Below are 26,192 nucleotides of genomic sequence, written 5' to 3' on the forward strand. Positions count from 1 at the left end.
AATGCTATTTATTCTATTGTTTAAAAGACAAAAAAAATCTCTTTTGTTTTTTAAATTATTTTATTATAATATTATTATTAAAAAATGTTTTTTGTTCATGGTCAGTGTATATTGTATATATTTTTTTTAAATAATTATAAATATTACGTTTCCACAAAAAAAAATTTTTTATATAAAAATGATGTCACTTTATTTGTACAATATTTATTATATTTATTTATACTTTTTTTGCACCTGTAACAATTAACTAAATAAAATAATAAAATTATAGTTATTTAAACAAAAGTAATGGAAATTTGTTTGGTGTTATTTTTTTTGTTTTTAGTGGCTCAATGTTTTTATTAAGTGTAAAGTAAAATGTTTAAACAAAAAGCATTTCATAGTGAACAATGTTGACATTATTTATTAAAAAACAAATAAACAATTACTATGAGATTTTAGCTTTTAAAACTTAATACTAAAAGCCTTAGGAATAAACATTGTGGAAAAGTTTTTGTAACTATTTAAAAAAACAATCTGTGTAATGAAATAATTGTTTTATTATTCAAAAATTTAAAAAAAGTCCCTGAATTAGTTTTGACGGTAAATGAGGTATAACAAGGTTATTTTATACTAGCTAACCTTGGGTGCTTCGATACCCTTATCGAAGTTAAATTAAACTGTAATATGGAGTACAACTGTATAAAGGGATTCACCCCGGACTTGTGATTGCCCAGGAAAAGAGGTGCTACCAGTACCTCTAGTCTGCCGGGACTATTAACTGGTGATGATCAAATGTATTCTAGGACTTTCATTGGAATTATTTATTTGACATGGGGTCGAACCAGAGAACCAAAAAATCTGGTAACAAGTTTTGGACTTTGTCTTGTCCCGGTTATTAGAGAAGTACCATTGGGGTTCAAGTGGTGGCAATAATGTCTAAGTGCTTAACGTGAACACTTGCCTTAATGGCCTTAATTCACGGTGGTCTTTTTCATCCATTCGGTAGACTTGGGAACGGTCTACCACGCTCCCCTGAATCCTTCTATTAAGAACTCAAGTGGCAATTTTTGTACATGAGGTCGAATCAGAGAACCACAAAATCAGGTAACAAGTTTTGAACTTTGTCTTGTCGCTGTTATTAGAGAAGTACCATCGGGGTGCACGTAGTGTCAAGAATGTCTAAGTGCTTAACGTGAACACTTGCCTTAACGGCCTCATTTCACGGTGGTCTTTTTCATCCACAGGATAGACTTGAGAACAGTCTATCACGCGCCCCTGAATCCTCCTATGAAGAACTCAGGTGGTAAATTTTGTACAAGGCTACGCCGGTCCATGTACAAGCACTTTTCTGAAGTACTCGAGCTATCTAATCTCTTGCCATAGTAACCCCGTTGCGGAATGGCAGGACGCATGGGATCAATCCCAATGCATAGCACGACAAGAAGGAGAGACAACCCTAACATCAGGTGAAATTAATCTTCCGGTATACCAAAAGGTGACCACCCTTTATATGGCATGAAAGATTGCTTTAGTTAAAATGCAATTCCCATCAACTAATGACCCATTCCAGTGCTTTCCTTAGTCTTTTAAAGCCTGCTCAACCATACTACTGAGATGGTAGTGTTGATTCGGCAACATCACCTGGAAACGTATTTGGTACACCAAAATACCCAGCCAATAAATCAGGAACCCTCTGTCAGATAATGTATCAAAAGATGTAGGAATCTCCAAAGTCAATTCAAACCCAATAATTTCCCCTACAAGTTAAGTGGCAGGTCTCAACCATAAGTCGCGTAGCATGCAACAATATGCATCCTGTTGAGATGGCAACAGCACCGAGAATTTCCCTGAACTAAAAGGTCTACTAAATCAGTACTAGCCTCCTGTCGGGCAGAGGAGTCTTTCCCGATCGTTCACCAACTACATCAGTTCCATTCTTAGACCATTAAGAACGATATACGGAATGACAAGTAACTACCAAGTATCAACCTGAGAATTCCCCAACCTATACTGATGCCCTACTACGCGAAGAGTAAGTATGGGTTCAGAAATCCAGCTTAGGTTGCTCTGTCACATCACCCAATGACATCTGTTGAGATGGCGACAGCAACGGAGAGAGAATTCAGACATATGTATGTATATGGCATTGGATATATCTGGCATAATGGATCAGACGGCATACATATGTCTCAAAAAGGTTCTAAAATGGAATTTTATCAGACTTTAGGACATAAAATCTCAGCTGTGATGGAGAAATTCTGATATAGACGACTAAGAGTAATTGAAACACTGGATTTGGCCAGATTATCTGAATGTCTTGAAAAAGTAGATATGTATTTCATATGTTAAACCTTTATTTTAAAGAAGTTGCAGCAAATAGTGACCGCCTTTGCCTCAAGGCTTTTACTTTAAGTTTTAGAAATGTATTGTGGAAAAATTTTGCGCAATAGGACCACGTTAATTGGTGGCACCTATTTTTACGAATTTTTTTATTTTTTTTTATTTTAACAACAAGTAATTGGAATATCTACGCTATTACTGTTCCAATATATAACACAAAAATCGTAAAAGTTATATCAAATGAAGTGTCACAAACAATAAAACCATGTCTTAAATGAGATTCTTAAAAAGCCTGTTTCTCGAGACACTCTTGTGTATATGTAAATATATGTATATGCATGTATGTATGTATAAATGCTATAAGAAAAAAAACCGCAACCAATTACTATAATTGAGTCTGAAACTATTCTTAGAAACAAGAGCTGACAACAAATAAATTTTTAAAAGGTTTGAATAATTGAAATGCTATAAAGTAAATAGATCTTTAGTTAAATTATTTCTCTCAACATGTTACGTTTAATTATTCTTACTTTCTGTTTAGTTCTTCCCGACTTGGCTTATTCGAGAAGAGCATCGCGAGAGGCTTGTGAAGATCTAAGTCCTGGATATAATGAAAAACCTTAAAACACTAAAACGCCCTATAAGTTTTATGGAAAAAACTCCATCAAATCGGGTGAAAAAATAACCCTCAGCTTGAGTGGAGATACATTTTTAGGTTTTATTATACAAGCTCGAAATGCTCGAAAAAAACCTATTGGTAGATTTAAAGTTGTTGAAAGTAAAAAATCAAGAGCTTTAGAATGTTACGCTAATGAAGTGAGTTGATAACAATAATTTGTTGATGTTCTTTTTATAATAATTAATTTTTTCATTTAGGACACTTTGATTAATGTTAAATTGCACAGGAAACCTATTAATGGTGTTCAATTTGAATGGTTATCTCCTATCGATTACAAGGGTACCGTCAAGTTTGTCGCCACTGTTTTTAAGGATCGTCATACATTTTGGGTACGCAAGGTAACCAAAAAGGTTACTGTAGAATAGGTTTTAGAAATAACACTACTTTGGAATGAATGGCTTTTTTTTAAATTTATGTTTTTTTTTGTTATTCACTGTACTGTGTTTAAATTATACCTACTTTGAAATGATTTCAAAGTTCCAGGTTTTCTTACTTCAGTCGAAAAAAGGAACCAGGCAAAAAGCAAGAATTATTCGCTTTTCGCTACCCACGTAACTAGTTTGTTTTAGTCAAGTTTCATTAACTGTATGTGTAAATTTAATTTTATTTCTTGAAATATTGTTTAATTAACACATCTAAATTTAAATGTCAACAAATTTATTTAATTGAGTACAATATCAAAATACTTTTAATTAAACTTAACTTCAAAACGAAAAGAAAGACTGGTTCTCGATTCCCTCAAGTAATTTCAATGAAATATGAATTCATTAATTTTCTAAAAATATGAAACTTCTATAAGAAGTGTGTTAAGAAAAAAGGGTTCAACAAATTAGCATTTTCTTATGAAATATGACAATTTAAAACAAGAAAATCATATACAATTTTAAGCTTTCATGAAAAATATCCCCCAAATGAAATGTCACCAATATTTTAATAGAAGAGTAGTAGAGCGGAGCAGTAAATTTCTAAAAAGGCGCGTGCAATAACAACGTATTAGCGTCTTAGCAAGTGTTAAGATAATTTCCGTTTCCTTTGTGCTGTTGTTTTGTTTTTTCTTGCGACACTAACACAAAAAAGGGTTAATCCTTAATAGGACATATAAAAACGGTATAAAACTAATGTGTACAACAAACCAACAAAATCGATGTAATTCTTTTACTTTACACTGCAGTGACAATAAATTTCTTATAAATACAACAGCAAATACATACAAACCGTGGAGCCAATAAACTTTCAAATTGTATAGCTAACAGTGAACTGCAGGGAACAATTATGTCGTCATAGGACCTAAGCCTTTTAAACATTTTATCTGCAGCATTGAGCAAAGTTTAGTCTATAGGCTTGACTACAGTTTAGTCTATAGTCTTCACTATAGTTTAGCTTATACTCTTGACTATAGTTTGGCCTATAGTCTTGACTATAGTTTTGTCTATAGTCTTGACTATAGTTTGGTCTATAGTCTTGACTATAGTTTAGTCTATAGTCTTGACTATAGTTTAGTCAACAGTCCTGACTATAGTTTAGTCCATAGTTTAGTCTATAGTCTTGACTATAGTTTAATTTATAGTCTTGACTATAGTTTGGTCTATAGTCTTAAATATAGTTTAGTCTATAGTCTGACTATAGTTTAATCTATAGTCTTGACTATAGTTTAGTCTATAGTCTTGACTATAGTTTGGTCTATAGTCTTGACTATAGTTTGGTCTATAGTCTTGACTATAGTTTAGTCTATAGTCTTGACTATAGTTTAGTCTATAGTCTTGACTATAGTTTAGTCTATAGTCTTGACTATAGTTTAGTCTATAGTCTTGACTATAGTTTAGTCTATAGTCTGGACTATAGTTTAGTCAATAGTCTGACTATAGTTTAGTCAACAGTCTTGACTATAGTTTAGTCCATAGTTTGGTCTATAGTCTTGACTATAGTTTAGTTTATAGTCTTGACTATAGTTTGGTCTATAGTCTTAAATATAGTTTAGTCTATAGTCTTGACTATAGTTAAGCTTATAGTCTTGGTTCTACTTTAGTTTATAGAATTGACTATAGTTTGGTCCATAGTCTGTAGTCTTGACTATAGATTAGTCTATATTCTGACTATAGTTTAGTCTATAGTCTTGACTTTAGTTTAGTCTATTGTATTGACTATAGTTTGGTCTATAGTCTAGACTATAGTTTAGTCTATAGTTTATTCTACCGTTTTGACTATAGTTAAATATATAGTCTTGCCTATATTTTAGTCTATTGGTCTGTAGTCTTGGCTATAGATTAGTCTATAGTCTTGACTATAGTTTAGTCTATAGTCTTGACTATAGTTTAGTCTATAGTCTTGACTATAGTTTAGTCTATAGTCTTGACTATAGTTAGTCTATAGTCTTGACTATAGTTTAGTCTATAGTCTTTACTTTAGTTTAGTCTATGGTATTGACTATAGTTTGGTCTATAGTCTTGACTATAGTTAAGCTTATAGTCTTGGTTATAGTTTAGTTTATAGTATTGACTATAGTTTGGTCCGTAGTCTTTAATATAGTTTAGTTTACAGTCTTGACTATAGTTTGGTCTTTAGTCTTGACTATTATAGTTTGGTCTATAGTCTTGACTATAGTTTAGTCTATAGTATTGACTATAGTTTAGTCTAGTTTAGTTTAGTCTATAGTCTTGATTATAGTTTAGTTTATTGTCTTGACTATAGGTTGGTCTATAGTCTTGACTATAGGTTGGTCTATAGTCTTGACTATAGTTTGTTCTATAGTCTGACTATAGTTTAGTCTATAGTCTTGACTATAGTTTATTCTATAGTCTTGACTACAGTTTAGTCTAAGGTCTTGACAATCGTTTGGTCTATAGTCTTGAATATAGTTTAGTCTTTAGTCTTGACTATTGTTTAGTCTATGGTATTGACTCTAACTTATTCTATAGCCTTGACTATAGTTTGGTCTACAGACTTGACTACAGATAAGTCCTCTAGTCTTGGATATAGCTTAGTCCATAGTATTGACTATAGTCTATAGTCTCGACTGTAGTTTAGTCTATAGTCTTGACTATAGTTTAGTCTATAGTCTTGGCTTTAGTTAGTCTATGGTATTAACTATAGTTTGGTCTATAGTCTTGACTTTAGCTTGGTCTATAGTCTTAACTATAGTTTAGTCTATAGTCTTGACTATAGTTTAGCCTATAGTTTAGTCTACAGTCTTTACTATAGTTTTGACAATAGTTTAATCTATAGTCTTGTCTATAATTTGGTCTATAGTTATGCCTATAGTTTAGACTATAGTCTTTGGTCTATAGTCTTTACTATAGTTTAATTTATGGTTATGTCTATAGTTCAATCTATAGTATTGACTGTAGTTTAATCTATAGTTTAGACTTTAGTCTTGACTATAATTTTGTCTAAAGCCTTGGCTGTAGTTTTGTCTATAGTCATGCCTATAGTTTTGTTATAGTCTTGACTATAGTCTTGACTATAGTTTTGCTTATAGTCTATAGACAATACTATAGTTTAGTCTACAATCTTGACTATAGTTTAGTCTATAGTCTTGACTATAGTTTGGTCTATAGTCTTGAGTATAGTTTGGTCTATAGTCTTGACTATAGTTTGGGTCTATAGTATTGGTTTAAGGTCTTGACTTGTAGTTAGTCTATAGTCTTGACTATAGTTTAGTCTATAATCTTAACTACAGTTTAGTCTATAGTCTTGACTATAGTTTGGTCTATTATCTTGTCTATAGCTTGGTCTATGTTCTTGACTATAGTTTAGGCTATAGACTTGTCTGTAGTTTGGTCTATAGTTGTGACTACAGTCTTGACCATAGTTTAGTCTAAAGTCTTGACTATAGTTTGGTCTATAGTATTAGTTTATAGTCTTGACTATAGTTTGGTCTATAGTCTTGTCTATAGTTTGGTCTATTATCTTGTCTATAGCTTGGTCTTTGTTCTTGACTATAGTTTAGGCTATAGTCTTGTCTGTAGTTTGGTCTATAGTTGTGACTACAGTCTTGATTATAGTTTAGTCTATAGTCTTGACTATATTTAGTATATAGTTAGGTATGTTTTAATGTCTTGACTATAGTTTAGTCGTTAGACCTAATGGAACAATTATTTGGTCTATAGAACTATAGATAGTTAAACTCTTTACTCGATTCTTCTTGAATTCTGTTATGAACCCGTTTTATTAAAATTACCAGCAAAAAAACTCCTTGTTGCAATTAAAAATAAATTGCCCTTAAGACAAAACTTTGTTTCACATGACTAAACTATTAAAAAGCTAAAATTCCTGCCAAGTTAAAACCAAAATCAAATTAATAGCATAACAAATTTCCTTTTCAAAGCAAACTTAGTTTAGCTCATGATCTCCCACTGATTTTCACAAGATTTCAAGAACAGAACTCCATTTTAAAAGCCACTAATAGAAAAACTATATAAATTCCATTTCACGCTGTCTAAATCCACTGTCTTATAGACACACTTTTCTTTTAGCTGACAAATTAAACACGAAGAGTTTAAAAAAAACTAATCAAAAAAAAACCTAAAACAAATTCAGCATGACACACGTACAACTCACGATTTTGTGATGTTACAACATACATATACAACGTTTTACAACAAACATCATACTGTTAAGGAATGTTGCAACTATTATTTACTTTAACATGTTGCACAAACATGCATGTCATTGTAAACAATAAATGCATTCATTTATAGCAACAAAAAGAGAACAACAGCTACAACTAGTAATATTGGAAATCCTTACAACTGAAATATACAAAACAAAACAAGAAGCTCTTGTTTTGCTTCTCTAAATTGCCAATGAAATTACTTTCACAGCGGGACATACAAACTATTGTTTTTCTGTTATAAATTTCGTTTTTATAAAAAATATAAATAACAAAAACATTCAAAATGTTCCCTCCAACTTCTTTCTACTTATTGAAAGGGAGGTTCCACTACATGGTAATGGAATAAATAACATTCCTATAAATATAAATAAATATTGCTAGCTATTGATGCATCTCTCTTGCATGGAGCAACCATGAAGGAAGTAAATGATACTAATTTTGTGAAAATGAAAGGATTTACAGTAAATAAATCAATATGTTTAACATGTTGTTCTAAAGGGTTTTTTTTTAAAGGACAAAATTCTTAAATGAAATCTAACACAAATAGAGTAGTCTATCTATAGGCAAGTATATAGTTTAGTCTATTGTTTAGTCTATAGTCTAGTCTATAGTCTAGTCTATAGTCTAGTCTATAGTCTAGTCTATAGTCTAGTCTATAGTCTAGTCTATAGTCTAGTCTATAGTCTAGTCTATAGTCTAGTCTATAGTCTAGTCTATAGTCTAGTCTATAGTCTAGTCTATAGTCTAGTCTATAGTCTAGTCTATAGTCTAGTCTATAGTCTAGTCTATAGTCTAGCCTATAGTCTAGTCTATAGTCTAGTCTATAGTCTAGTCTATAGTCTAGTCTATAGTCTAGTCTATAGTCTAGTCTATAGTCTAGTCTATAGTCTAGTCTATAGTCTAGTCTATAGTCTAGTCTATAGTCTAGTCTATAGTCTAGTCTAGTCTATAGTCTAGTCTATAGTCTAGTCTATAGTCTAGTCTATAGTCTAGTCTATAGTCTAGTCTATAGTCTAGTCTATAGTCTAGTCTATAGTCTAGTCTATAGTCTAGTCTATAGTCTAGTCTATAGTCTAGTCTATAGTCTAGTCTATAGTCTAGTCTATAGTCTAGTCTATAGTCTAGTCTATAGTCTAGTCTATAGTCTAGTCTATAGTCTAGTCTATAGTCTAGTCTAGTCTAGTCTAGTCTAGTCTATAGTCTAGTCTATAGTCTAGTCTATACTCTAGTCTATAGTCTAGTCTATAGTCTAGTCTATAGTCTAGGCTATAGTCTAGTCTATACTCTAGTCTATAGTCTAGTCTATACCCTAGTCTATAGTCTAGTCTATTGTCTAGTCTATAGTCTAGTCTATAGTCTAGTCTATAGTCTAGTCTATAGTCTAGTCTATAGTCTAGTCTATACCCTAGTCTATAGTCTAGTCTATAGTCTAGTCTATAGTCTAGTCTATAGTCTAGTCTATAGTCTAGTCTATAGTCTAGTCTATAGTCTAGTCTATAGTCTAGTCTATAGTCTAGTCTATGGTCTAGTCTATAGTCTAGTCTATGGTCTAGTCTATAGTCTAGTCTATAGTCTAGTCTATAGTTTAGTCTATTGTCTAGTCTATAGTCTAGTCTATAGTCTAGTCTATAGTCTTGTATATTGTCTAGTCTATAGTCTAGTCTATAGTCTAGTCCATAGTCTAGTCTATAGTCTAGTCTATAGTCTAGTCTAGTCTAGTCTATAGTCTAGTCTAGTCTATAGTCTAGTCTATAGTCTAGTCTATAGTCTAGTCTATAGTCTAGTCTATAGTCTAGTCTATAGTCTAGTCTATAGTCTAGTCTATAGTCTAGTCTATAGTCTAGTCTATAGTCTAGTCTATAGTCTAGTCTATAGTCTAGTCTATAGTCTAGTCTATAGTCTAGTCTATCGTCTAATCTATAGTCCAGTCTATAGTCTAGTCTATAGTCTAGTCTATAGTCTAGTCTATAGTCTAGTCTATAGTCTAGTATATAGTCTAGTCTATAGTCTAGTCTATAGTCTAGTCTATAGTCTAGTCTAGTCTAGTCTATAGTCTAGTCTATGGTCTAGTCTATAGTCTAGTCTAGTCTATAGAATAGTCTATAGTCTAGTCTATAGTCTAGTCTATAGTCTGGTCTATAGTCTAGTCTATAGTCTAGTCTATAGTCTAGTCTATAGTCTAGTCTATAGTCTAGTCTATAGTCTAGTCTATAGTCTAGTCTATAGTCTAGTCTATAGTCTAGTCTATAGTCTAGTCTATAGTCTAGTCTATAGTCTAGTCTATAGTCTAGTCTATAGTCTAGTCTATAGTCTAGTCTATAGTCTAGTCTATAGTCTAGTCTATAGTCTAGTCTATAGTCTAGTCTATAGTCTAGTCTATAGTCTAGTCTATAGTCTAGTCTATAGTCTAGTCTATAGTCTAGTCTATAGTCTAGTCTATAGTCTAGTCTATAGTCTAGTCTATAGTCTAGTCTATAGTCTAGTCTATAGTCTAGTCTATAGTCTAGTCTATAGTCTAGTCTATAGTCTAGTCTATAGTCTAGTCTATAGTCTAGTCTATAGTCTAGTCTATAGTCTAGTCTATAGTCTAGTCTATAGTCTAGTCTATAGTCTAGTCTATAGTCTAGTCTATAGTCTAGTCTATAGTCTAGTCTATAGTCTAGTCTATAGTCTAGTCTATAGTCTAGTCTATAGTCTAGTCTATAGTCTAGTCTATAGTCTAGTCTATAGTCTAGTCTATAGTCTAGTCTATAGTCTAGTCTATAGTCTAGTCTATAGTCTAGTCTAGTCTAGTCTAGTCTATAGTCTAGTCTATAGTCTAGTCTATAGTCTAGTCTATAGTCTACAGTCTACAGTCTAGTCTAGTCTAGTCTATAGTCTAGTCTAGTCTATAGTCTAGTCTATGGTCTAGTCTACAGTCTAGTCTATAGTCTAGTCTATAGTCTAGTCTATAGTCTAGTCTATAGTCTAGTCTATAGTCTAGTCTATAGTCTAGTCTATAGTCTAGTCTATAGTCTAGTCTATAGTCTAGTCTATAGTCAAGTCTATAGTCTAGTCTATAGTCTAGTCTATAGTCTAGTCTATAGTCTAGTCTAGTCTATAGTCTATATAGTCTAGTCTATAGTCTAGTCTATAGTCTAGTCTATAGTCTAGTCTATAGTCTAGTCTATAGTCTAGTCTATAGTCTAGTCTATAGTCTAGTCTATAGTCTAGTCTATAGTCTAGTCTATAGTCTAGTCTATAGTCTAGTCTATAGTCTAGTCTATAGTCTAGTCTATAGTCTAGTCTATAGTCTAGTCTATAGTCTAGTCTATAGTCTAGTCTATAGTCTAGTCTATAGTCTAGTCTATAGTCTAGTCTATAGTCTAGTCTATAGTCTAGTCTATAGTCTAGTCTATAGTCTAGTCTATAGTCTAGTCTATAGTCTAGTCTATAGTCTAGTCTATAGTCTAGTCTATAGTCTAGTCTATAGTCTAGTCTATAGTCTAGTCTATAGTCTAGTCTATAGTCTAGTCTATAGTCTAGTCTATAGTCTAGTCTATAGTCTAGTCTATAGTCTAGTCTATAGTCTAGTCTATAGTCTAGTCTATAGTCTAGTCTATAGTCTAGTCTATAGTCTAGTCTATAGTCTAGTCTATAGTCTAGTCTATAGTCTAGTCTATAGTCTAGTCTATAGTCTAGTCTATAGTCTAGTCTATAGTCTAGTCTATAGTCTAGTCTATAGTCTAGTCTATAGTCTAGTCTATAGTCTAGTCTATAGTCTAGTCTATAGTCTAGTCTATAGTCTAGTCTATAGTCTAGTCTATAGTCTAGTCTATAGTCTAGTCTATAGTCTAGTCTATAGTCTAGTCTATAGTCTAGTCTATAGTCTAGTCTATAGTCATAGTCCTATAGTCTAGTCTATAGTCTAGTCTATAGTCTAGTCTATAGTCTAGTCTATAGTCTAGTCTATAGTCTAGTACTATAGTCTAGTCTATTAGTCTAGTCTATAGTCTAGTCTATAGTCTAGTCTATAGTCTAGTCTATAGTCTAGTCTATAGTCTAGTCTATAGTCTAGTCTATAGTCTAGTCTATGGTCTAGTCTATAGTTGTAGTCTATAGTCTAGCTATAGTTTAGTCTATTGTCTAGTCTATAGTCTAGTCTAGTCTATAGTCTAGTCTATAGTTCCTAGTCTATAGTCTCGTCTATAGTCTTGTATATTGTCTAGTCTATAGTCTAGTCTATAGTCTAGTCTATAGTCAGTCTATAGCTAGTCTATAGTCTAGTCTATAGTCTAGTCTAAGTCTAGTCTATAGTCTAGTCTATAGTTAGTCTATAGTCTAGTCTATAGTCTAGTCTATAGTCTAGTCCTATAGTCTAGTCTATTAGTCTAGTCTTAGTCTAGTCTACACTCTAGTCTATAGTCTAGTCATAGTCTACAGTCTTTAGTCTATTGTCTATAGTCTAGTCTAGTCGAGTCTAGTCGAGTCTAGTCCTAGTCTAGTCTAGTCTAGTCTAGTCTAGTCTAGTCTAGTCTAGTCTAGTCTAGTCTAGTCTAGTCTAGTCTAGTCATAGTCTAGTCTAGCTAGTCTAGTCCTAGTCTATAGTCTAGTCTAGTCTAGTCTAGTCTAGTCTAGTCTAGTCCAGTCCTAGCCTATCTATATCTAGTCTATAGTCGAGTCTATAGTCTAGTCTAGTCTATAGTCTAGTCTAGTCTAGTCTACAGTCTACAGTCTAGTCATTCTAGTCTATTCTAGTCTAGTCTAGTCTAGTCTATAGTCTAGTCCTAGTCTAGTCTATGGTCTAGTCGTCAGTCTAGTCTATAGTCTAGTCTATAGTCCTAGTCTATTAGTCCTAGTCTATAGTCTAGTCTATAGTCTAGTCTATAGTCTAGTCTAGTCTAGTCTAGTCTATAGTCTAGTCTATAGTCTAGTCTATAGTCTAGTCTATAGTCTTCTATAGTCTAGTCTATAGTCTAGTCTATAGTCTAGTCTATAGTCTAGTCTATAGTCTAGTCTATAGTCTAGTCTTTAGTCTAGTCTATAGTCTAGTCTATAGTCTAGTCTATAGTCTAGTCTATAGTCTAGTCTATAGTCTAGTCTATAGTCTAGTCTATAGTCTAGTCTATAGTCTAGTCTATAGTCTAGTCTATAGTCTAGTCTATAGTCTAGTCTATAGTCTAGTCTATAGTCTAGTCTATAGTCTAGTCTATAGTCTAGTCTATAGTCTAGTCTATAGTCTAGTCTATAGTCTAGTCTATAGTCTAGTCTATAGTCTAGTCTATAGTCTAGTCTATAGTCTAGTCTATAGTCTAGTCTATAGTCTAGTCTATAGTCTAGTCTATAGTCTAGTCTATAGTCTAGTCTATAGACTAGACTATAGACTAGTCTATAGTCTAGTCTATAGTCTAGTCTATAGTCTAGTCTATAGTCTAGTCTATAGTCTAGTCTATAGTCTAGTCTATAGTCTATAGTCGAGTCTATAGTCTAGTCTATAGTCTAGTCTATAGTCTAGTCTATAGTCTAGTCTATAGTCTAGTCTATAGTCTAGTCTATAGTCTAGTCTATAGTCTAGTCCTATAGTCTAGTCTATAGTCTAGTCTATAGTCTAGTCTATAGTCTAGTCTATAGTCTAGTCTATAGTCTAGTCTATAGTCTAGTCTATAGTCTAGTCTATAGTCTAGTCTATGTCCTAGTCTATAGTCTAGTCTATAGTCTATCTATAGTCTAGTCTATAGTCTAGTCTATAGTCTAGTCTATAGTCTAGTCTATAGTCAAGTCTATAGTCTAGTCTATAGTCTAGTCTATAGTCTAGTCTATAGTCTAGTCTATAGTCTAGTCTATAGTCTAGTCTATAGTCTAGTCTATAGTCTAGTCTATAGTCTAGTCTATAGTCTAGTCTAATCTATAGTCCAGTCTATAGTCTAGTCTATAGTCCAGTCTATAGTCTAGTCTATAGTTTAGTCTATAGTTTAGTCTATTATTTTGTCTATTGACTCTTCTTCTTTACTTCGTTTAAAGCGCCTTCTTAAGCCACGTGTTGGTTCCGTAATAACATTAATTATTCTAACTTCCTGTACTATAGACATAATTAGCCCATTAGACCACCCATTAAGTATTTCAAGTTTTTAATTACAACATTATTATGAACGCACTTGTGTACACATCTTACAAAAGAATTAATTATTTATTCTTTTGGCAAAATTCCTATTTAAAATACATATTTTCAAAATGAAAATGATTGTCATGGACAGTGGGTTAAAAGTGAGAAAGTGGAAGCAAATAAATTTATTATTAAGTTTTATGCTATAAACATATCGTTCAAATTTCTTCTTTAAACGTGATATTGTTTAGGTCATGATCTGTTGCAAAGCATATTTTTAAGAAATCACTGTTTAATGCCCACAGTATACAGTTTAGCACTTTTGTTTAGTCATTTTGTCGTTATTGTTCCAGTAGTAAACTTCTTTAGTATTTGTCAAGTCATGAAAATTGTTATATTTTTTGTTTTTAAACAAAATGTACCATTTAATTTCAAAAAGTACAAATCATCTATAAATGTGCGAAACAATTAAAAATAAATTAAAATTTAAGAATTGAAAAAAAAAGAACGGAAATAAATGTATAAAACTTGGATTATAAATACACAATTAAGTTTTAATAATTAATGATCTTTTAAGAGACTTAAATTGATATTAAAAATTATACAAATTCATAAAAAAATATTAAATGTGGAAGAAAAAGCATTTTCATAAAAAGTTGAGTTAGAACATTTAGGGACTAAGCCACTTAAAGGCCACATACCAACTATATCATTAAAAATATGATAACTAAATAACACTAATTGTTATTTCCTTAAATATCTAGTCTCAAAATATTTCCACCAAAGCTTTTCAAACTATCCTACCTACCTACCTTCGCTCTAAAGTTATATATACCCCAAAATATGTTTCCTTAAATGCAGCAATATTTGAGTGGTAAATTCTGATTTATGGTTGTAATTTTTCACTATAATCATTTCTACGACTACTTTATGTTCATTTTCTGAACAGCAAAAAAAAAAAACAAAAAATTAAACGTTCTTACATTTAAAATGTACTTACGTACCCTTTTATTAGTCTTATTTACTGAAGACCCTCATTTTTTTTTCCTTCAGATCTTTGTTTGCTTTAAGAATCTTACATTTGTTTGGCATTTTTTTAAGTTGTAAGACTTTGTGTAAGAAAAGGAATTTGTTGATTTGATTAATGTGGCAACGTTTTATCTTTCTAGAAGTCTACCAACTGTAAGACATTCATTATGTTGTTGTTTTCTTTGTTACACTATAAAAAAATACGTAAAAATTTCTACAAATACCTACAAACATAGTTCATATAATAAATATGTATAAAAAAAGGTAAATAATAAAGGATTTCTTTTTTTCAACTTTTTAATATAAATCAAGCTTTTAAGGGACAGTTTTTCTGCTTAAGGTTAAGTTTAAACTTTTGTCTATAGCTTAAGCTGTAGTATTACACATTGTGTAGTTTACACTCTACGATATGTACTACACTTTAGTATACTGTCCCCACTATACTACTGTCTACAACCTAGTCGACTGTCTATAGTCTTGAAAATAGATATTGTCTATAGTCTTTACTTTAGACTGTCTATAGTCCTAACTATAGACTGTCTATAGTATTTACTATAGACTGTCTAGAGTCTTTACTATAGACTGTCTATAGTCTTTACTATAGACTGCATAAGTATTTACTTTAGACTGTCTATAGTATTTACTATAGACTGTATACAGTCTTTACTTTAGACTGTCTATTGTCTTACTATAGACTGCCTAAAGTCTTTACTATAGACTTCTCATAGTCTTTACTATAGACTGTCTAAAGTCTTCACATTAGACTGTCCATAGTCTTTACTATAGACTGTCCATAGTCTTTACTATAGACTGTCCATCGTGTTTACTATAGACCGTCTTTAGTCTTTACTATAGACTGTCAATAGTCTTTACTATAGACCGTCAATAGTCTTTACTATAGACCGTCAATAGTCTTTACTATAGACCGTGTATAGTCTTTACTATAGACTGTCTATAGTCTTTACTATTGATTGTCTATAGTAAAGACTGTCTAAAGTCTTCACATTAGACTGTCCATAGTCTTTACTATAGGCTGTTTATAGTCTTTACTATAGACTGTCTATAGTCTTTACTATAGACTGTCTATAGTCTTTACTATAGACTGTCTATAGTCTTTACTATAGACTACCTATAGTATTTACTATAGACTTCCCATAGTCTTTACTATTGACTGTCTAAAGTCTTCACATTAGACTGTCCATAGTCTTTACTATAGACTGTCCATCATGTTTACTATAGACCGTCAATAGTCTTTACTATAGACCGTCAATAGTCTTTACTATAGACCGTCAATAGTCTTTACTATAGACCGTGTATAGTCTTTACTATAGAATGTCTATAGTCTTTACTATTGACTGTATATAGCCTTTACTATAGACTGCCTATAGTCTTTACTATAGACTTTGCTAAGCACCGTCTATAGTCTTTACTATATACGGTATATAGTCTTTTCTATAGAATGTCTATAGACTGTCCATAGCCTTTACTATATACCGCTTATAGCGTTTACTACAGACCGTTCTTAGTCTTTACTTTAGACAGTCTATAGTCTTTACTTAGACCCTCTATAGTCTTTACTATAGACTGTCTATAGTCTTTACTATAGACTGTCTATAGTCTTTACTATAGACTGTCTATAGTCTTTACTATAGACTGTCTATATTCTTTACTATAGACTTGCTAAACACCGTCTATAGTCTTTACTATATACTGTATATAGTCTTTACTGTAGAATGTCTGATAGTCTTTAATCTAAACTGTCTATAGTCTTTAGTATAGACTGTCCATATTCTATATATAGTCTTCACTATAGACTGTCTATAGTCTTTCCTATAGACTGTCTATAGTATTTACTATTTATTTATATTACCGTCTATATTCTTTACTATACTATATATAGTTTTTACTATGGACTGTCTATAGGCTTTACTATAGACTTTGCTAAACACCGTCTATAGTCTTTACTCTATACTGTCTATAGTCTTTACTATAGACCTGTCTATAGTCTTACTATAGACAGTCTATAGTCTTTACTATAGACAGTCTATAGTCTTTACTATAGATAGTCTATAGTCTTTACTATAGACTGTCTATAGTCTTTACTATAGACTGTCTATAGTCTTTACTATAGACAGTCTATAGTCTTTACTATAGAACCTGTCTATAGTCTTACTTTAGACTGTGTATAGTCTTTAATTTAAACTGTCTATAGTCTTTACTATAGACTGTCTATAGCCTTACTATAGTCTTTACTATAGGACTGTCCATATTCTATATATAGTCTTCACTATAGACTTTCTATAGTCTTTCCTATATACTGTCTATAGTCTTTACTATAGACCGTCTATAATTTTCACATTGAACCGTCAATAGACCATGAAAATAATAATGACTATAGTTTGTATATAGTATGAACTAAACTAATCTTCCTGCCTTAAACTGCACCTCCCACCTGCTATTATTAAGCCATAAAATTTTCAAAAGAAAACTTCAAAAATAATAGCTAAAGAAAAAAGACTTTTACAATATGTATTTATTCTGGAAACCTTTCATCAAGTTTTGTTTATTAGACTTTATAATAAATGATTCAACATAAAATGAATGATATTTTACATTTTAATTGAAGGCTTTAAAACCGAAATAAAATAGCAACTAACCACACAATAAACTCTTTAGTTTGGCAAAAGAGGTCATTATTATAAAAAAAAAAAATAAAATAATAAATTATTTACAACAGAGGAAAATAAAGAAAATCCAGGAATATATTTTAACAACTTAATTCATATCGGGGGGAACCTTTAATGATTATTTATGGAATTTTAAAATTTCTTACATTAAGCATCATCTATCAATGTCGAAGATGATAAAGCTGAAAATGAAGTTATTTCCGAGAAGTAAAAAATATGTTTACTGTTGTACTATTACTATTATTCAGCCAAAGAGCACACCACTGACTGTCAATGGAATAAAATAAAGAACGTAAGAATAAATTGTTTATTTTTTCCGCAAGAGAAAAAGGCTTGATGGTATGTGTTTTTCGTTGATTTCACAATTTGACACATGTCTGTATTATGGAATCGTATCTTGAGGTCAACACCACACAGTTGGTAATTTGTCGGTAGATGGGAGGGTAGTTTAAAAGTGCGTGCGATTGTAAAGGATTTTGTGGTAAATTTTTCTGAATTGGCAACAGGAAACTATGGGTTTTATTTGTTGATGGAGCACAGGGTTGAAAAACTGTTCATAGACTAGACTATAGACTAGACTATAGACTAGACTATAGACTAGACTAGACTATAGACTAGACTATAGACTAGACTATAGACTAGACTATAGACTAGACTAGACTATAGACTAGACTATAGACTAGACTATAGACTAGACCATAGACTAGACTATAGACTAGACTATAGACTAGACTATAGACTGGACTATAGACTAGACTATAGACTAGACTACAGACTATAGACAAGACTATAGACTAGACTATAGACTAGACTGTAGACTAGATTATAGACTAGACTATAGACTAGACTGTAGATTAGATTATATACTAGACTATAGACTAGACTATAGACTAGACTAGACTATAGACTAGACTATAGACTAGACTATAGACTAGACTATAGACTAGACTATAGACTAGACTATAGACTAGACTATAGACTAGACTATAGACTAGACTATAGACTAGACTATAGACTAGACTATAGACTAGACTATAGACTAGACTATAGACTAGACTATAGACTAGACTATAGACTAGACTATAGACTAGACTATAGACTAGACTATAGACTAGACTATAGACTAGACTATAGACTAGACTATAGACTAGACTATAGACTAGACTATAGACTAGACTATAGACTAGACTATAGACTAGACTATAGACTAGACTATAGACTAGACTATAGACTAGACTATGGACTAGACTATAGACTAGACTATAGACTAGACTATAGACTAGACTATAGACTAGACTATAGACTAGACTATAGACTAGACTAGACTATAGACTAGACTATAGACTAGACTAGACTATAGACTAGACTATAGACTAGACTATAGACTAGACTATTGACTAGACTATAGACTAGACTATAGACTAGACTATAGACTAGACTATAGACTAGACTATAGACTAGACTATAGACTAGACTATAGACCACACTATAGACTACAGTATAGACTACACTGTAGACTAGACTATAGACTAGGCTATAGACTAGACTATAGACTAGACTATAGACTAGACTATAGACTAGACTATAGACTAGACTATAGACTAGACTATAGACTAGACTATAGACTAGACTATAGACTAGACTATAGACTACACTATAGACTAGACTATAGACTAGACTATAGACTAGACTATAGACTAGACTATAGACTAGACTATAGACTAGACGATAGACTAGACGATAGACTAGACTATAGACTAGACTATAGACTAGACTATAGACTAGACTAGACTATAGACTAGACTAGACTATAGACTAGACTATAGACTTGACTATAGACTAGACTATAGACTAGACTATAGACTAGACTATAGACTAGACTATAGACTAGACTATAGACTAGACTATAGACTAGACTATAGACTAGACTATAGACTAGACTATAGACTAGACTATAGACTAGACTATAGACTAGACTATAGACTAGACTATAGACTAGACTATAGACTAGACTATAGACTAGACTATAGACTAGACTATAGACTAGACTATAGACTAGACTATAGACTAGACTATAGACTAGAATATAGACTAGACTATAGACTAGACTATAGACTAGACTATAGACTAGACTATAGACTAGACTATAGACTAGACTAGACTATAGACTAGACTATAGACTAGACTATAGACTAGACTAGACTAGACTATAGACTAGACTATAGACTAGACTATAGACTAGACTATAGACTAGACTATAGACTAGACTATAGACTAGACTATAGACTAGACTATAGACTAGACTATAGACTAGACTATAGACTAGACTATAGACTAGACTATAGACTAGACTATAGACTATACTATACTAGACTATACTAGACTATAGACTAGACTATAGACTAGACTATAGACTAGACTATAGACTAGACTATAGACTAGACTATAGACTAGACTATAGACTAGACTATAGACTAGACTATAGACTAGACTATAGACTAGACTATAGACTAGACTATAGACTAGACTATAGACTAGACTATAGACTAGACTATAGACTAGACTATAGACTAGACTATAGACTAGACTATAGACTAGACTATAGACTAGACTATAGACTAGACTATAGACTAGACTATAGACTAGACTATAGACTAGACTATAGACTAGACTATAGACTTGACTATAGACTAGACTATAGACTAGACTATAGACTAGACTATAGACTAGACTATAGACTAGACTATAGACTAGACTATAGACTAGACTATAGACTAGACTATAGACTAGACTATAGACTAGACTATAGACTAGACTATAGACTTGACTATAGACTACACTATAGACTAGACTATAGACTAGACTATAGACTAGACTATAGACTAGACCATAGACTACACTATAGACTAGACTATAGACTAGACTATAGACTAGACTATAGACTAGACTATAGACTAGACTATAGACTAGACTATAGACTAGACTATAGACTAGACTATAGACTAGACTATAGACTAGACTATAGACTAGACTATAGACTAGACTATAGACTAGACTATAGACTAGACTATAGACTAGACTATAGACTAGACTATAGACTAGACTATAGACTAGACTATAGACTAGACTATAGACTAGACTATAGACTAGACTATAGACTAGACTATAGACTAGACTATAGACTAGACTATAGACTAGACTATAGACTAGACTATAGACTAGACTATAGACTAGACTATAGACTAGACTATAGACTAGACTATAGACTAGACTATAGACTAGACTATAGACTAGACTATAGACTAGACTATAGACTAGACTATAGACTAGACTATAGACTAGACTATAGACTAGACTATAGACTAGACTATAGACTAGACTATAGACTAGACTATAGACTAGACTATAGACTAGACTATAGACTAGACTATAGACTAGACTATAGACTAGACTATAGACTAGACTATAGACTAGACTATAGACTAGACTATAGACTAGACTATAGACTAGACTATAGACTAGACTATAGACTAGACTATAGACTAGACTATAGACTAGACTATAGACTAGACTATAGACTAGACTATAGACTAGACTATAGACTAGACTATAGACTAGACTATAGACTAGACTATAGACTAGACTATAGACTAGACTATAGACTAGACTATAGACTAGACTATAGACTAGACTATAGACTAGACTATAGACTAGACTATAGACTAGACTATAGACTATATAGACTAGACTATAGACTAGACTATAGACTAGACTATAGACTAGACTAGACTAGACTATAGACTATACAATAGACTAGACTATAGACTAGACTATAGACTAGACTATAGACTAGACTATAGACTAGACTATAGACTAGACTATAGACTAGACTATAGACTATACAATAGACTAGACTATAGACTAGACTATAGACTAGACTATAGACTAGACTATAGACTAGACTATAGACTAGACTATAGACTAGACTATAGACTAGACTATAGACTAGACTATAGACTAGACTATAGACTAGACTATAGACTAGACTATAGACTAGACTATAGACTAGACTATAGACTAGACTATAGACTAGACTATAGACTAGACTATAGACTAGACTATAGACTAGACTATAGACTAGACTATAGACTAGACTATAGACTAGACTATAGACTAGACTATAGACTAGACTATAGACTAGACTATAGACTAGACTATAGACTAGACTATAGACTAGACTATAGACTTGACTATAGACTACACTATAGACTAGACTATAGACTAGACTATAGACTAGACTATAGACTAGACCATAGACTAGACTATAGACTAGACTATAGACTAGACTATAGACTAGACTATAGACTAGACTATAGACTAGACTATAGACTAGACTATAGACTAGACTATAGACTAGACTATAGACTAGACTATAGACTAGACTATAGACTAGACTATAGACTAGACTATAGACTAGACTAGACTAGACTATAGACTAGACTATAGACTAGACTATAGACTAGACTATAGACTAGACTATAGACTAGACTATAGACTAGACTATAGACTAGACTATAGACTAGACTATAGACTAGACTATAGACTAGACTATAGACTAGACTATAGACTAGACTATAGACTAGACTATAGACTAGACTATAGACTAGACTATAGACTAGACTATAGACTAGACTATAGACTAGACTATAGACTAGACTATAGACTAGACTATAGACTAGACTATAGACTAGACTATAGACTAGACTATAGACTAGACTATAGACTAGACTATAGACTAGACTATAGACTAGACTATAGACTAGACTATAGACTAGACTATAGACTAGACTATAGACTAGACTATAGACTAGACTATAGACTAGACTATAGACTAGACTATAGACTAGACTATAGACTAGACTATAGACTAGACTATAGACTAGACTATAGACTAGACTATAGACTAGACTATAGACTAGACTATAGACTAGACTATAGACTAGACTATAGACTAGACTATAGACTAGACTATAGACTAGACTATAGACTAGACTATAGACTAGACTATAGACTAGACTATAGACTAGACTATAGACTAGACTATAGACTAGACTATAGACTACTATAGACTAGACTATAGACTAGACTATAGACTAGACTATAGACTAGACTATAGACTAGACTATAGACTAGACTATAGACTAGACTATAGACTAGACTATAGACTAGACTATAGACTAGACTATAGACTAGACTATAGACTAGACTATAGACTAGACTATAGACTAGACTATAGACTAGACTATAGACTAGACTATAGACTAGACTATAGACTAGACTATAGACTAGACTATAGACTAGACTATAGACTAGACTATAGACTAGACTATAGACTAGACTATAGACTAGACTATAGACTAGACTATAGACTAGACTATAGACTAGACTATAGACTAGACTATAGACTATACAGACTATACTATAGACTAGACTAGGCTTAGACTAGACTATAGACTGGACTATAAACTAGACTATAGACTAGACCCTTTTCATTTTGTTAAACATCAATAAATTCATCAGGTTACAGAACTCTTACAGAACATTACTCAGTGTAACAAATTAAATAAATCTTTCAAGAAGACGACAACAAGCTTTAAATCAAATAATTAAGCTTTAACATTTCTGTACAGCTTTGTGTTCTAGGTATGCGTCTTTTGTCACACCCCTCTTCCTCTATATATATTAGGCTTTTTTTTGTATTTTAGTTATAAATTTATTTAATAAAGTCATTAAAATAAATTCCTTGAAATTCTTAACATGCCTCCGCTGACAAGTCCATAAATTTTCGACCAACTTAAAGTTGAAAAAACTCAAAAAGAAACAAGAAGGAGGAGTAACCAAAAGTAGATGAATAGCTGAACGAAAATAAGTAAACGTACGAAAAAAACCAAAACCCCTGGTGTCAATATGCCAGCAGAATCTTAACCATTTTGGTTAAAGATTGCAATTTAGTCTAGACATTTGTGTCATGAAACACAAAATATACAGCAAACAACTGGCTAGAAAGTACTTATGAGTCTGGTACTACTACCGCTTTTACGATGGGGTCTTTAACAATACATTTACGAGTACTGAAACAACAACAATAACGAGAACAATAGTAAAAATCAGATAACCTTTACTTTTAAAAACGATGATGCATTTGTGTAAAATTGCATTGTAAGCATATTTTAAGAGGAAGTCTAGTCTAGCAGTAGTAATGGTATTAAGAAGCTACTGATTTTTTAACCCTTTTTAATGTGTGTCTTATTGTGCTTTTTATATGCAATTTTATGCCTTTCTCTATATTCGATATTTGTTGTTGATCGAAGTACTACTTAAGTTAAAGTCATGTTTTTTAACGAAGATAAAAGCAGGGAAAATGTTTGTTGAGCGAAGACTGTGTTGAACACTTCTAATAACTTCAGCCCAGAATCATCTGTTGCCCCTTTTATAGACTAATCGATATTCTCATCACTTCTAACGTGATGTAACTAAACTCGTCTAAATTCTAGTCTATAGTCTAGTCTTAAGTCTAGTCATGGTCAGGTCTATATTCTTGTCTACAGTCTAGTATATAGTCTAGTCTATAGTCTAGTCTATAGTCTAGTCTATAGTCTAGTCTATAGTCTAGTCTATAGTCTAGTCTATAGTCTAGTCTATAGTCTAGTCTATAGTCTAGTCTATAGTCTAGTCTATAGTCTAGTCTATAGTCTAGTCTATAGTCTAGTCTATAGTCTAGTCTATATCTAGTCTATAGTCTAGTCTAGTCTAGTCTAGTCTAGTCTATAGTCTAGTCTATAGTCTAGTCTATAGTCTAGTCTATAGTCTAGTCTATAGTCTAGTCTATAGTCTAGTCTATAGTCTAGTCTATAGTCTAGTCTATAGTCTAGTCTATAGTCTAGTCTATAGTCTAGTCTATAGTCTAGTCTATAGTCTAGTCTATAGTCTAGTCTATAGTCTAGTCTATAGTCTAGTCTATAGTCTAGTCTATAGTCTAGTCTATAGTCTAGTCTATAGTCTAGTCTATAGTCTAGTCTATAGTCTAGTCTATAGTCTAGTCTATAGTCTAGTCTATAGTCTAGTCTATAGTCTAGTCTATAGTCTAGTCTATAGTCTAGTCTATAGTCTAGTCTATAGTCTAGTCTATAGTCTAGTCTATAGTCTAGTCTATAGTCTAGTCTATAGTCTAGTCTATAGTCTAGTCTATAGTCTAGTCTATAGTCTAGTCTATAGTCTAGTCTATAGTCTAGTCTATAGTCTAGTCTATAGTCTAGTCTATAGTCTAGTCTATAGTCTAGTCTGTAGTCTAGTCTATAGTCTAGTCTATAATCTAGTCTATAGTCTAGTCTATAGTCTAGTCTATAGTCTAGTCTATAGTCTAGTCTATAGTCTAGTCTATAGTCTAGTCTATAGTCTAGTCTATAGTCTAGTCTATAGTCTAGTCTATAGTCTAGTCTATAGTCTAGTCTATAGTCTAGTCTATAGTCTAGTCTATAGTCTAGTCTATAGTCTAGTCTATAGTCTAGTCTATAGTCTAGTCTATAGCCTAGTCTATAGTCTAGTCTTTAGTCTAGTCTATAGTCTAGTCTATAGCCTAGTCTATAGTCTAGTCTTTAGTCTAGTCTTTAGTCTAGTCTATAGTCTAGTCTATAGTCTAGTCTATAGTCTAGTCTATAGTCTAGTCTATAGTCTAGTCTATAGTCTAGTCTATAGTCTAGTCTATAGTCTAGTCTATAGTCTAGTCTATAGTCTAGTCTATAGTCTAGTCTATAGTCTAGTCTATAGTCTAGTCTATAGTCTAGTCTATAGTCTAGTCTATAGTCTAGTCTATAGTCTAGTCTATAGTCTAGTCTATAGTCTAGTCTATAGTCTAGTCTATAGTCTAGTCTATAGTCTAGTCTATAGTCTAGTCTATAGTCTAGTCTATAGTCTAGTCTATAGTCTAGTATAGTCTAGTCTATAGTCTAGTCTATAGTCTAGTCTATAGTCTAGTCTATAGTCTAGTCTATAGTCTAGTCTATAGTCTAGTCTATAGTCTAGTCTATAGTCTAGTCTATAGTCTAGTCTATAGTCTAGTCTATAGTCTAGTCTATAGTCTAGTCTATAGTCTAGTCTATAGTCTATAGTCTAGTCTATAGTCTAGTCTATAGTCTAGTCTATAGCCTAGTCTATAGCCTAGTCTATAGTCTAGTCTTTAGTCTAGTCTTTAGTCTAGTCTATAGTCTAGTCTATAGTCTAGTCTATAGTCTAGTCTATAGTCTAGTCTATAGTCTAGTCTATAGTCTAGTCTATAGTCTAGTCTATAGTCTAGTCTATAGTCTAGTCTATAGTCTAGTCTATAGTCTAGTCTATAGTCTAGTCTATAGTCTAGTCTATAGTCTAGTCTATAGTCTAGTCTATAGTCTAGTCTATAGTCTAGTCTATAGTCTAGTCTATAGTCTAGTCTATAGTCTAGTCTATAGTCTAGTCTATAGTCTAGTCTATAGTCTAGTCTATAGTCTAGTCTATAGTCTAGTCTATAGTCTAGTCTATAGTCTAGTCTATAGTCTAGTCTATAGTCTAGTCTATAGTCTAGTCTATAGTCTAGTCTATAGTCTAGTCTATAGCCTAGTCTATACTCTAGTCTATAGTCTAGTCTATAGTCTAGTCTATAGCCTAGTCTATACTCTAGTCTATAGTCTAGTCTATAGTCTAGTCTATAGTCTAGTCTATAATCTAGTCTATAGCCTAGTCTATACT

General features: G+C 32.2%; 1 protein-coding gene across 1 annotated transcript; it reads left to right on the top strand.

Annotated features, from left to right (window-relative positions):
* Positions 1-2,967: 2,967 nt before the first annotated feature.
* LOC119613495 (defense protein l(2)34Fc-like) lies at positions 2,968-3,511 on the top strand (the record flags this gene model as incomplete). Its single annotated transcript, XM_037969521.1, has 2 exons — positions 2,968-3,138; positions 3,199-3,511. Coding segments are annotated over 2 exons (339 nt in total), but the record flags the coding sequence as incomplete, so codon positions are not given.
* Between the last annotated feature and the right edge of the window lie 22,681 nt (positions 3,512-26,192).

Source organism: Lucilia sericata, unplaced genomic scaffold (assembly GCF_015586225.1).
Source record: "Lucilia sericata isolate MDLA Ls3-8-SP2 unplaced genomic scaffold, ASM1558622v1 Contig002157F_arrow, whole genome shotgun sequence".
Taxonomy (NCBI): domain Eukaryota; kingdom Metazoa; phylum Arthropoda; class Insecta; order Diptera; family Calliphoridae; genus Lucilia; species Lucilia sericata.